Source organism: Taudactylus pleione, unplaced genomic scaffold, assembly GCF_031769625.1.
Source record: "Taudactylus pleione unplaced genomic scaffold, aTauple2 ptg000475l, whole genome shotgun sequence".
Lineage (NCBI taxonomy): Eukaryota > Metazoa > Chordata > Amphibia > Anura > Myobatrachidae > Taudactylus > Taudactylus pleione.
Window position 1 is genome coordinate 579,781 of NW_028284877.1, and position 14,526 is coordinate 594,306.

The following is a 14,526-nucleotide window of genomic DNA, read 5'->3' on the forward strand; positions in this document are numbered from 1 at the left end:
CCATACTGGGCAGCCAGCTCTTACTTACCAGTCCCTTCGCACCATGATAATGCCAGATGCGCAGACGTGAATTGGATGAATCCATTTCTTTTCTGTCATACGTCTTTTAGTCCAACTCATTCCAGCTTACTTTCGTGTTGTTGCTAGTTGTTTGGAAATCGGGCACACATGTTCACTGAATATATTCTAAAGGGGATGCAGCCAGGAATCCGACTGTCGAAATGCCGACCGCTGGCTTCCCAACTGTCTAATCCCGGCAGGGGTCTAATGACAGGCGTCGAAATCCCGACGCATGTCATTTTACCTACGCCGAGAGCCCGACATACCAATCGAAGGTAAGCCGGGCGCGGACAGCCGAGAGGGGTGGGGGGGGGGGGGTAGGTTAGGGGCTCCTGGGGGGGACTTAGGGTTAGGCACCCCCCCGGGATGGTTAGGGTTATGCACTTATTGGGGGCGGGGGGAAGGTTAGGGTTAGTGCTTTCTAAATTTGCTTTTGGTTCTTCTGCATATGACACACTGGTTGCTATAGGTAACCCCGACCCTTTTCTACCTGTTTTCATTATTATATTGTTTCTTGTTTGTAATGTAGTTTTGGTCAAGTTGATCTGCTGTGCAGTCTTCTCCTGTGCTTATGGGTGTAGTATGAAATGTCGACTTTATTATAATGTTGATATGGACATTATGTCGACATTGCAGTTGGGGTTCAAACACTTTCATAATGCTATCTAACTCTAAACCAGCACTGTTTACATTGAATGCAGACATGTTTGAAATGTCGACATGGACAGATAATGTCAACCTTCTGAATGTATGTATTCAGACCATGTCGACATTGTGACTACATACCGTGCTTACACCTACAGTATGGTCTCGGGCTATGTACCATGTTATGTGTCTGTGTCTAGCAAAAGACCTATAGTATTTTGGTATTGATCCCTCCTGGGTGCTGCCTCCTCTGACAGCGTAAGAGCGTAGACCATTTTGAATATAAACTGTCGGCATGCTTCCATACGAGTGTGAGGACCGATGGGACGTTTGTGTAAAATGACTTAACATTGGTTTTGGTAATAATTACAGTTAGTATTTTTTTCATCTAAAGTTGATTATCTTCTACTGGGGGTCTAATTGCTGTGTTAGTAGATGTTGTTATACAGCAATAAGTGTCAGGCAGGACTAGGCGGTGCATATATTTGGAATACTAGATTTATTATTGTCAGGCATTTGTGCACAGTAGCATGGATTATGGTAACCTCCTGCTTTTGTTTTATTTTCTACAACTTCTTTTTCTGTTTTTAGAGATGCCATGCAACTAAATGTTATTGCAACACGACAGATGTTACATCTAGCCCAGCGGATGAAGAAACTGGAAGTCTTTATACACGTTTCAACTGCATATGCCAACTGCAACCGGAAGCATATTGAGGAAATAGTATATCCTCCGCCTGTGGACCCAAGGAAGCTCATTGAGTCACTAGAGTGAGTGTGCAGTGTCTTACTCATTTATTGTTTATAAAGTGTCCCCAGCAACTTGCAACTTGACCCATCCAGTGCGTGGGCTGAGCCAGTACTAATATTAACTAGGAATCCGTTACATCCCTGGTGAATGATCCAGGTTCATGTGGCACCGGGTCTTTGTGGATGATGGGGTCCTTCTTTTTCATTCCACAGTATGGAAGTCTCTTAATCATGCAAGTAAATTTACACACAGTTAATGTATTACTCTGCAAAAGCCACAGTAATGGGCTGATTCGGATTTGCCCAAGTGCGGCCGCATTGCTTGCACAGAAATAAATATTTACCACCTATTCCGATTTGGTCGTCCCCAACCATCCGCTCCTGACCGTAGCCATCACTATCTGCACTCATTTGCACCTGGTGCAAGAGACCCATTTGAAATCAGATGGGCCTCTGCATAAACGTAACTCAGCAGAGCTTTAATGCCCTGACAACTCCCAGTTACACCCATTCATCTGTAATTGGAGATGAGTATGTCTCTGTATCGCTCACCATTGCTGCCGCTGAGCACGCGCTATGCTACAAATACGTGCGCAATTCGAATCTCCCCATAATTACAGACTTAAGAGAACCATTGAAACACAGTACCGTACATTAACATGGGAATAAAATAACTAACTATGCTGTATAAAGGGATCCTCATACTTTTACAATACTAACTACAAATTTGGCACTTTTTTTATTTAATTTTACAAATAGACAAAATGTTGATGATAAAAGTATTTTGACGACAATGCATTTGTTTGTTATTGTAATTGTTGCCTGCTTATACTATTACCAGATACAGGGAACAAACAGATTGGGTAGTAAAAGACAGACCTAGTGGTAAGCGGGCCCTGCTGGCAAGCTTACAATCTATAGGGAAATTGGCATTGTTGAGCAGCAATTTCGGAAACTAATGCAGAGTACACACCTGACCCAACACAGCGGCCGTCCGTCGTCCGAGCAACCAATTTTCGTAAGCATACACACTTACTAATCGGCTGCTTGATATGTCCGGCCAGTCATCACAACTGGGCGGGCATTTAAATTTGCCCGCGCAGTTGTGATGTCATTGTCGCTGGTTCCTGTAATCAGCATAACTGGTCTGTCGCCCGTAAACACAGGCGAATGTGCACGATGTATCTTTCAGATATAATTCATCTGCTGTGCTGCACGGCCGATCCAATATGTCTGTGAACGATGTTATTCCCAGATAAATCGTGTACACACAGCCAGATGCACTGAATGATGTATTGTGCAGTGTGTACCCAGCATAACGTTCATGGGCATGCAGCCTACAAATTCACTAGCATCTTATTACTGATCATGGGGCAGAAGCAGTTTTGGATTCGCTGCTGGCTTCAGTGTCCCTAGATGCATGGGTAGCCGGGTGTGTTTTGCAGAGGAACCACAATTTACACAGGCAAAATGGAGGAGTTCAGCAGATTAACTCTGGTCCCCCACTTGAAATACAGAAGGAAACCTCATTTTAAAAGGAAGTGCAGACATTAATATTCATATTTGCAGAGCAAATCATTGTAATGAGATAAAGTGGTGGAGAGACCCTTTTTGGGGGCATTCCTTGGCATGCAGTGGTGGGCACTGTTATTTCCACTCCAAAGAAGATTTTTAATTTCACATCCGCTAAGAGTTGCTGCCAATCGCCTCTCATTCTATATGTGTTGCGTATATTCCTCTGTGTTAATGGAATCTACTGTGATCTTTCCCAAATAAGGACAGTTCTTTGTTCTAGGTACTATGGGGGGGCAAATAAACTTCCATTGCTGATGGGTACTGATAATATGAATGCACTTTTGCAGGGAGATGGCTGTACCAAGTGAGCCAGTGTGTAATCGCTTCCCCAAGTAACAGCTGTTCTGCAGAATGGCAGGATGAAACCGTGCAGCTGACACTCCAAAATATGTTTAACATCAAACTTAAGCTTCATTTTAAATGATAAAAGTCCCTTATCAAAGCCTTCATTTCTAGAGGTGCTTGTGTGTGTCAAACTCCTCTTAGGTGAAAGCCTGTATGGATTTTTCCCTATATCCATTTTCATAGCTGGCTGCCGCAGTCTTAGAACAAAGGTGACATAGCGAGGTAATTATATGCTATGCATTTCTGGCTCCTTTTCATGATGCCAGAGGGAATTAATTCAGTGACTGTTGATGGGTGGAAATGTAACGTCAGGGCCAAACATTCTATTATTAATGCTCCGGGTAACCCACGTAGCAGTAAGTGACTGTAAAAATAAGTTGCTGAAATTGGGCAGAGTGAACAGTGCAATAGTTCTCACACTGCCGTGCGATGGCTGCAGGGGATCAGACAATGCAAAGCCTGTCATTTCATAGTGTCTTTCTCTGTATAGTATTAGCTGAATGTTTCTTAGAGTATGTATGGGATTTGAATTATCGTGACATTCTAAATGTATTTTGCTAGTAATATATTTTATTTTATCCTTTATGGTCAAACTATCGCGAACATGTTAAAGAAACTCTCCACCAGCTTTAATTATTGGCTTCAACCGAAATTTAAAAGGGCAATGCTTTCGGAAGTGGCAGGTTTTTAGAACCCGATGCTTCCTAAATAAACCGTTTTTAGTTTTTCATTTCTAGTGTTGCCCTGTGCAAGTCAGCCATGCCCTTATAACATAAAGCAGTGTTATTTAGCTATTGGTTTACGCTCTTTGCATTGAATCTGGTTGTATACATAGGACAACCTTTGTGTCCTACTTATGGACAGCATATGTACAGTTTGATACAAAGACACATGGCTGTAAAGCATGGAAGAGGTGCTAAAGCAGAAGCAACACGTTTGGGGGGATTCAATTAGCCCGTTAACTTAACAGGTGCTAATTGAACACCAGCCCCTATTCAATTATCTCCTCTTATCGGGGATTTCTTTTCGAGTCTTTTGAGACCCGAAAATAAATCTGTATTAACCCTGCAGTTATCGCTGAAGATAATAGCTAGTTAACACACAAATCCATGTACTTTACATGGATTCTGTGTTAACGCTCGTTAAATTAACGTGTTAAAGGGCATTAACACCGCTATCAGGTGATTTCAGGAGGCTAAATGAATAGCCCTGGGCATTAGGGCCTGGGGCTAACACCCGTCACTACCCGCGGGTAATTGAATTATTATATACTACATATTAGTGCAGACAGATATATACTGTGCAAGCGAATAAATCATAGTTTTCACAATGTGGACAATTTGAGAAGCGCGCCTACTCTCGGTGCTCTTAAGATACACTCCATAAACTTCTGTTTGTTTTTAAAACTTATCGCTAATGGGGGGGGGTTACGTTAAATCCGCACAGGAAAAAATAAATAGGTCTATTATTTCTCCCAGCCTTTTATATTTTATACATTTATTGTCTATATGGAGACCTCCTACTCAATCTACTTATGGCTGGTGGTGCACCATAGGAAACGTCAATGTACCGATATATTGGGTGTAGAATCATACAAGAATGATTCAAAAACAGAGCATTTCCCTTTCCGGTGCACTCATAGGTTGACAAAAAAATTGTCTAAAACATAACTTTTAATAAATATTGTTCATTGAATGTATCATAAGATAAAGAAAACCTGATATAGAGGTACTCCATTTGAGAGGGTCCCACTATTTATATACTGAATGATTGGCAAAATTGTGATCTTTTTCATATATACATCTGTGTATTGATGTGTAATTAAACTAGGGGTGAGCGGGTTCGGTTTTACTCGGATCTTTTTATTGGCTGTCGCCGAACACTTGTTTTGGATAGCGAATGAAATCGAGCCGAAATTGCGGTAAAGTGGCGATAAGAACCGAGTAAAACCGAACCCGTTCACCCCTAAATTAAACCTTAAAATAGATTTGGTGGAGACTATACCAAGAGGCAAATATATTAAATCTGTTTTAAGTGAACTGTCAGCATGGGTTAATTAATTGAGTTGTGATCAATCGCAGCATACTAACCTACCCCAAGCAGAACATGTGACAGAGAGACAGAGACTGTATCCTGTATAAATTTGATCTCTGTCCTGATAATAGGAATATCACAAGTTCCACATTTGGGCTATTGGATTATTAAAAATTTCACTCTTTTGCTTCACTATACCCTGTGCAATAAAGCAAGATAATAGAAGTTGCAAAACTCTTATTTTAAATTGGACACATTGCCATGACTACAGGTGTACACACTAACAGAGCTCATTTATTATAGAAGACAATATCAGTAGATTTTCTCTATTCAGAGCAACACTGCAGCAATATATTTGTTTCAAGTTGACTGCAGAAATAGTTTTTGTTTGTATTATTGAATGTTCTTTGTTTGTATTACGGAGTCCATAAAATATATGTATATTTTTATGTAAATATTTATTGAAAGTCAATTTTTTGTCAACCTATGAGTGCACCTAAAAGGGAAATTCTCTGTTTTTGAATCATTCCTGTATGATTATACACCCATTATATCTGTTTTTAAAACTTTCAAGTTTCAGTGCTCCTATACATTTTTTGATTATTTTTTTTTTCATTTTTCTTTCCTTTCAATATAGCTGCATAGATATTTTGCATTCTGAAACAGGTTTGAAAACTTCTAGTGCTAGTATTTTAGCCACGAGTACAATGATCTTTACATTGTGCCCAGCCCTTCTGTCAGATCTGACCTTTATACTGTAAAAGGCAAGCTGACAACGTGCTATGCAGCAGTATGAGATTGGGCGTGAATGCTGCATAGTATTTGTTTAGCGAGATCCGAAGCTGCTGATTTGGCTTTAGTTTTCTATGTAATGGGAGTGGAGTTTTCACATTTTATCTTGTGTGGGTGAGTTATGAGTCCTCAAGGATATATCTTTAGCTACACTCCATGGAAAACAAAATTAAGTGACTGCTATTTAAAATTCACTATATAATATATATATATTTTTTAAATAAAGTTGATTTCTGGGTACTGGCACTAGCATCACGGCAAGGCCCACCATTTCAAATGGAGATTTTTCTACTTTCTTTCGTGTAGTCTAAGTTGTCCAGCAGGGAGCAGTTTAACCAGAAAGAAAAAAAAGATAGTCCAAAGCCGCGTATCCACTAACCAATAAAATGAACGATTGAAATATAACGATATCGTGTTAGTTCATTATATAGGCCAGTGGATATGCCGTCAACAACCAGCGATGCGCGTTCCCGCTGGTCATTGACGACGTTGCACATTGCCTGTACTTGCAGGGCAACCTGACAATATTGTCAGGTTCTGCAAGTACGGGGATGAGGGAGGGTGCAGACACTGAGCGATATATCATTCAGTGTGGGTGCTCAATGTCGTTTGAGACATTGAGCACACCACTGCCGGTCATGGAGCAATATTGTGTAGTGGATATGTGGCTTAACACTTTTCCACAAATTGGATACCTTGCATGTATTAAAGTTGGTGTCCAAACTAGGTTTAACCCTCTCTTCCCCCCCCCCACTCCCTGTTTAGCAAATGAGTAGATTTGACAAGTCACCTTCTTTCATTCAACTTATAAAAAGGGGTGAGGGATACCTCCTCTTTTCAAAGTTGCCATCTTATCCTCCTTGTTCAACTCTCTTCTGTCTCAAATTGTCACCCTCTCCTGCTCTGAAGTAGTTTCCCTATCAAATAACACCCTTCTTTTCTGGTCTATGTTGCTCCGACGATCACTGCTCAACCTTCATAGATCCATGCCTCCACTATGACATTTCAGATGCACCAGATACCTGAAAGTGTTCTGGAATCGCTGAACGCCAGTGAAGGAAATAGTGCTCCTTTGCGGGGTTCGTCCATTTCAAATTCATGTTCCCCTCTTACAGCACAACACTTTCCCTCTCCAAACAGTCTTAACTGAAAACACTTCTCTCAGTTCTTCAACCTCTATCGCCTTCAATTACCTCCACTGCCCCTCCTCACCGCCCCTCCACCTTCACTGGCCTTGACTTTGCCACTTCACATCAAAAATTAAATCCATCTGTCGTGACATCCCCCCTCCTTCCAGGCTATCCTCATCTCATCCCACCCTATCCCTTCCACTGCAGCCTTTCCTCATCACCTTTTCCTCCTGCCAACCCTGACTTCCATCTCTCCAGTTTCTGGAGATGAAGATATGGCCGTCATCCGGTTCCTGCTTTGATCATATCATATATCTCTGGTCTCCAGCGCTCCCACTGCCTTTTCCCATCTTGCCCACCTCTTTAACATTTCTCTCTCATCAATCTGTTCCCACCTGCATGCCCAAGTCCCTCCCATCTTTAAAAAATCCCTGGCGCTCTCATTACTGACCCATCTCTCTCGTACCCTTTGCCACCTAGCTCCTTAAACGCAGGAATATCTACAGCGGCCTTACTGCCTTTCTTTCTTCCTATTCTCTCTTAGACATACTTCAGTCTTGATTCCTTCACTCTGCAAAAAACTGCCCTCACTAAAATCAGTAAATACCTTTTTGCTGCCATATCCAAGAACTGTATCTTGCTGCTCACCTCTTTGTCCTACAACACCGTGGGCCATCCTCTCCCACAAATCCTTCACACCCTTGGCCTGCATGACGCAATCCCGTGCTGGCTGTCCTCTTGCCTCTGACCCCTTTTTCTTTGTCTCTTCTCATGACCATCTCTCCCCCCCAACCCATTCCACTACCACTTGGTGTCCCTCATGGTTATGGTTTTGGCCTCTCCCTTTACACTGCCTCCCTGGGTGAGCTCATAATCTCTTTCCTTCCAGAACTCTCTAGGCTGATGATACTCAAATCTTCCTCTCTTCCCCTGAGCTCTCTCCCTCTCATCCTACTCATGTCTCCATCTGTCTATTTCCCCCTGTCTCAGACAGCTCATTGTCTTGCTACCCCCCTGAGTTCCCTCACCTCCCTCCACTTCACTGTTCATCAACATCACCAACTCTTGTATCCCACAAGTCTTCTGTCTGAGTTCTTCTTGACTACCCCACTCCTTCAAACCCCACTTGTCAGGCACTCATCCTGTATTAACAGAAATAAATGTTTGATGCCCTTAGAGATTGTCAACTTCTGTTAAGAGCTGCCTAGTCTTGGGGGTAACCAAACCCCTTAAATCTAATAACAAGACTTCCGGTTCCGGCTATATGGAGTGAGGAAGCAGCGACCTCAGCTCCGCTCGCTCACCGCCGGAAAAAACCTTTTAAAGGCTGATTCAGCCTCCAAACTATATCCCCCCCTCATCCCCGCTGATCATCCACTAACCGGAGGAGGGACATGGATCGCTGGGTTGACCGGCATACCACCCCCGCTACACAACAGGGAGTGCTGCCTGGAAGGCAGGAAAAGAAACGCGGCAATATGACGCCGGAGCAGGAGCTGATCAGGCTCTCCCGGCCGTCCACAGAGAAGGACGCTATTTCTCCCCAGGTATGCCGCCCTCCTGACTCCCCTGTCGCCTATGGGGAAATAGTGGAAGCCATCATATCCACCATGGACCCCCCTTCTCACACAGGCTGTGGCTGATATTTCTCAACAACTGCAACTGCTCTCCCATAGAGTCACAGTAACAGAGAATCAAGTGGGTGCTGCCTTGCATGAGATGGATGGGATAAAACGCTCAGTGAAGGAGCTGAAACATGATGGGTATCAAATCTGGAATAAACTGGACGATATAGAGAACCGCTCTAGACAAAATAATATAAGATTAGTAGGTCTCCCTGAAGCGGTCAAAGGACCTGCGTTAGCACACTTTGTGCGCAATACACTACCATCAATATTAGGGATTGAACAGGAATGTAGTGATTTGGTGATCGAAAGAGTGCACAGAGTTGGCCCCCCTCCGACTCCCCATAGGCCGCGCCCAAGAGTCACTCTTTTTAAATGCCTCAATTATTTGCACAAAATGGCATTCTGGTCCGCTTCTCGCCGAGTGAAAAATATGATGTGGGAGGATCATAAGCTCTTTATTTTTCCCCCATATGTTCCCAACTCGTTTCCCCCATATGTTCCCAACTCGTTGCAGAGAGCCGCAAGTTTGGCTTGTTATACCCTGCCCGACCTACGGATATATGATGGTTCATCCCATAAAGATTTTACTACACCCGCAGATGCTACTGCATACTTACAGGAACTTTCTCAGGCAACTACTTCTGATATCAGTGATCAACCCACAGAATGAAATCAGTATCCCTTTCTGATGAGGAAATCAGAAATAATATAATGCATTAACAAATAGATGCGGCCGGAAAATTTTTGTTCTGTCTTATCAAGTAATGAGCTGCTGAGCTGTCCATTATTCACTGATATGCCATATGACTATCTCTCACGTTAATCTGTTTACTATGCTCTCTATGTTTTGATACTAGTTTGTATGCATATTCCAATAGGTATAATTGCATATTTCAATAATAGTTATTCCGATCTCTCCAGGAGATGATACTCCATGGTTTTACAACCACAGTACTTACCTCAACGAATATATTGTAACTCCCATAGGGGTTTAGTTATGTACTTTAGTATGTTTTTTAGAACCGGTTTGGTGAGCTAGGTGTGAGCTCATTCTTATTCTCACTCTGGCTGGAAGTTTATCCATTTCTAATCTTTGGCTTTTTGGGAAATTTCTGATTTGTGATTTTCACCGGAAGCACAGTATATTATTACACCTCTCTTTATGGTTTTGCTCATACCGTATTAATCAATATATACTGTCTCATAATATTCTTCTTTTTTGAAATGTTTGTCTTTTTTCTCCCCCCTTCCTTTCCCATCCCTTCCTTTCCTCTCCATCCCCCTCCCATGGTGGTTTCACATTGTATATCTTTTGTGGTTTATATTACATATGCACCCTAAATCGCACTATGTCTTCTCTTAGTATCGGATCCTGGAATGTTGGAGGTATTCACTCCCCTGCTAAAAGGAGAAAAATTCTTTTATATCTAAACAAAATGAAAATCGATATAATGTTACAGGAGACTCACTTAGGTCCAGATGAAGTGGTGAAACTCAATATGTTAAACTGGGTGGTTCTTGGATACAGCACGTATAACTCTAAGGCCAGGGGGGTGACTATTCTAAGTAAAAAACACTTACCAATAGAAGTAATATCCACTCTCTCTGCCCCCGAGGGAAGGTATCTAGTGCTCCAAATTAAGTTCAAGGGACGTACTTATGTGCTCTGCAACATTTACGCCCCAAACACTTATTCCAAAAAAAATTTTCAGAGGATTTTAGCACTCCTTACTCTCGTACCCTTTAATATTTGGCTGAGATTTTAATCTTATTTCCTCTACCATGTTGGATAAATCACAACCCTCCAAAAGCTCTTCCTCGCTCCCGAAATTAGGAATTCCTTTACTGGCCAAAAGATTACAGGCTATAGACTCATGGAGGGCCCTGAATCCTATCAAGAGAGAATACACCTGTCTTTCGGCGGCCCACCAGACACTTTCAAGGATAGACTATATCCTGATCTCCCAATCTCTTCTTCCTAATGTACAGATATCCAAAATAGAATCAATTGCCATCTCTGACCATGCCTTAATATCAATTACTCTATGCATTACAGATGAAGCATCTATACCTAAAATATGGAAATTCCCATCGTACTTGGCGAAATCCACCAAGTTTAGAGAGAGGTTAGAAATCGCCTGGGAAGAATACAGTCTCAATAATTTCTCCCATCTAGATACAGATCCTATTTTATTTTGGATGACGGCTAAATCTGTTCTCAGAGGAAATATTATATCATATGTCTCCTCGGTCAACAACAAATACGCTTCTCAGTATTTAGATGCCCAATCCTCGCTGACGGCAGCATTTCAGCAATATAAATCCTACCCTACCCCATTAACAAAGCAGTCTTATCTTTTAGCCAAAATACATTTTGATGAATTTATGGGCCAAATGGGTGACAAATATTTATTTTCTGTTAATCATCGCTTCCATAACTTTGGAAACAAGACTGGAAAACTCTTAACCAATCTGCTCAATGGCACGCGCCCCCCTATGATAACACAACCTTTACAAACACCTCAGGACTCTCTCACCACTACTAATGCGGAAGCAGCAGAGGTACTCCGGGCTTTCTATATTAATCTTTACTCTGAGCCGAGACACACCAGACAACAGCCTTTGACAATACTGATGTTCCTTCTGATTTTTGGAATAAGCTGCCTTTCCCAAGACTTTCCTCTGAATCAGCCCAATCACTCACAGCCCCAATCTCCCTTGAGGAAATACAGCATACGATAAAACATGTTAAAAGTAATAAAGCCCCTGGCCCAGACGGCTTTAGCGGACAATTCTATGAAATACTCTTACCTAGAATAGGTGACACTTTAGTGAAGGTACTCAACTCCCTTCTCAAATCCCCTAAGTTACCCCTCCATTTTAATACAGCCATCCTAAAAGTAATCCCTAAACATGGCAAAGATCTCACATTACCTGGCTCCTATCGTCCCATATCCCTTCTTAATTTGGATTATAAATTACTCACTAAAATTATTGAAGACCGTTTGAAAATTCTTCTTCCTGGGCTCATCCATCCAGATCAGACAGGCTTCATCTGGGGACGTCACTCAGAGGTAAATGTTCGGGGAGTCCTTACTGCTGTTTCTGAGTCTAATGCTGCTACCCTAGATGCTGAAAAAGCACTTGACCTGGTAAAATGGTCACACTTATTTAATACCCTCTCACAGTTTGGCTTTCCAGATTTGTTTATTCAAAATCTTAAATTGTTATATTCCTCACCTCAAACCCAAATCTCATGTAATGGCTTTCTATCTCCCCCATTCACAATTCAAAAAGGAACTAGGCAGGGTTGTCCTCTCTCCCCGCTTCTCTTTGCTATAGCATTAGAACCTTTGGCTATTGCTTTAAGGGCTTCCCTTGTTTTCAGGTATTAGGGTTGGGGATGTGGAGTTGAGGATAGCCCTGTTCGCCGATGACATGTTGTTCATCTCGGACCCAGAAAACTCAATTCCCGAAATTTTACAAATAATTGGGTCTTTTGGGAGCCGAGCTGGATACCGAATAAATATTGACAAATCGGAACTATTGTTCCTGCACACACAATCTCAGTCATTCCCTATAGCTTCTCCCATTGCTGCATTTAAATGTACATCCACGAAAATAACCTATGTTGGGATCTAAATTCCTGCAGACATATTCCTTTTATATAAAGAAAACTTCTCCCCTGTTATTACCAAAGTTAGCACTTTACTAGATAATTGGAAACTACTCCCTCTCTCTATTTTAGGAAGGGCAGCGGTAATCAAGAGTATTATTTTTCCTAAAATATTTTATATAATGCAAATGCTACCCATTAGTCTTTCCAAAAAAGACATTCTTCGGCAAATTAGGACACGTTTTATTTGGAAGTCTAAGAAACCCTCTATTGCCCTAAATAAACTCATAGCTTCTAAACAATCAGGTGGTATTGGGGTCCCAGACTATGCTGCCTATACTCTTGCAGTTCTTTTTAGATATGTTGCTGACTGGCTGTTAGAAAGTGATATATTCACCAATAAACAATTGGACAGAGCTGTATTCTCTCCATATTCTCCTGGAGCTTTACTACACTCCAAGCCCTCTGACAAACCCTCCCGTATACTCCAAAACCCTTTATTTCATGATATATATTTTGTAACATGGAGAGATAAGGGTTTATCAAATTCCTCAAAAGTTTTTGTTCCAGGGGGTGGATTACTTCAATTCTCTGAATTTAAATTGACATATGATCTCCCACAGACAAATTTTTATATGTACCTGCAAACCCGACATTATTTACAATCCTTACCCTCACCTATTGATACTAATTCAAACTTAGATATAGATCCGATTAAAAACCGTCCTTACTATATGTCTCCGCTCCACATTTCGTATTAAATATTTATACTCTTTAATAAGAGATTTCCTTACAATCCAATTGGGATAAGCTATTGACTCAGTGGCAGAGAGATATCCCTTCCCTTTCAGGAGCTACACAGATTCACAAACACTATGCTTCAACCATGAAAATACTCAATTGCTCCTATTTACAAGAAGTCCATCTGCGTTCAATACAGAGGGCCTATATCTCTCCGGCACAGTATGCTAGATTTAACCTCACACACACCGGAGCATGTTATAAATATCATATCAGCTCAGCCTCCTTTTTCCACTGTATGTGGGAGTGCAGGAAAGTTAGATATTTTTGGAATAAGGTTATAGCCTTCATTAACGGAACATTCTCGGTTCATGTACTACCAGACCCAGTAGTGTGTTTATGTATCAATTTTTCTGGATGGGATTTAGGCCCTTTTCGAAACTCCCTAATACCCATCCTTACCATGTTGTTGACTGTCTAAAAAAAAAAAATGATTCTAAAGCATTGGATTTTTCGTTCGTCCCCATCTCTTGCCGAAGTAAAAAGGAAGATGCTCCAAATCCTATATTTAGATAGAAAATCTGCACAGACGGACCCAGAAAAAGACGTCATGGGATTCTACAAAAAGTGGGGTCCTTATATTGACAAGTTGGAAAATAATATTCAGAACCAAATATTTAGTGTTTCTACTTCAGGGTCCATAGGGGGTCCACAGGGTTGACCTTGGGGTATAGGTTGGGAACCAAATCCGGGCACCACGCAGTTAAAGCTTTTAGCTCCCAGGATGCACTTGGGTCCACTCTCCCTATAATCCCACCCCCAAGCCAGAGGTACCTCAGTTTAAGTTGGTGCCCGGCCGGATTTGGGTCACCGTTTAGTGCAGTGGGGAGCTGATTAGCAGCCCCTAAGCTTTATTTTTTCTAAAGGACAGAGTTTTTTATTTTTCCTTTGGATTCTTCAGAGCGGCAGCGTCAGACTGTCCATAGGACGTCTAAGCTGCCGCTCCGTCACCCCGCTGGCGCTGAGACGCCAGTACAGATCTGGGGATCTCAGCGGGACCCCAGAGTCTGTACTAGCCGGACTCTGCGGGCGCCAAGGACTGCTGCCGGATCCACGGGGAGCAGGTAAGGCGCGGGTCACCGCTTGCGGTGATCCGCGCATTTGAAATGCAGTCCTGTGCCTCCGGTCTCTGGGGACAGACCGGAGGTGC

At 42.1% G+C, this 14,526-nt stretch overlaps 1 protein-coding gene across 2 annotated transcripts in view; it reads left to right on the forward strand.

Annotated features, from left to right (window-relative positions):
- FAR1 (fatty acyl-CoA reductase 1) overlaps positions 1 to 14,526 on the forward strand; it is an 84,943-nt gene that overhangs the window by 39,769 nt on the left and 30,648 nt on the right. For both annotated transcript variants that reach the window (XM_088449005.1, XM_088449006.1), the window contains exon 4: positions 1,297 to 1,476. In XM_088449005.1, coding sequence (XP_088305131.1) covers positions 1,297 to 1,476 — 180 coding nt within the window. The remainder of the gene's footprint in view (positions 1 to 1,296; positions 1,477 to 14,526) is intronic.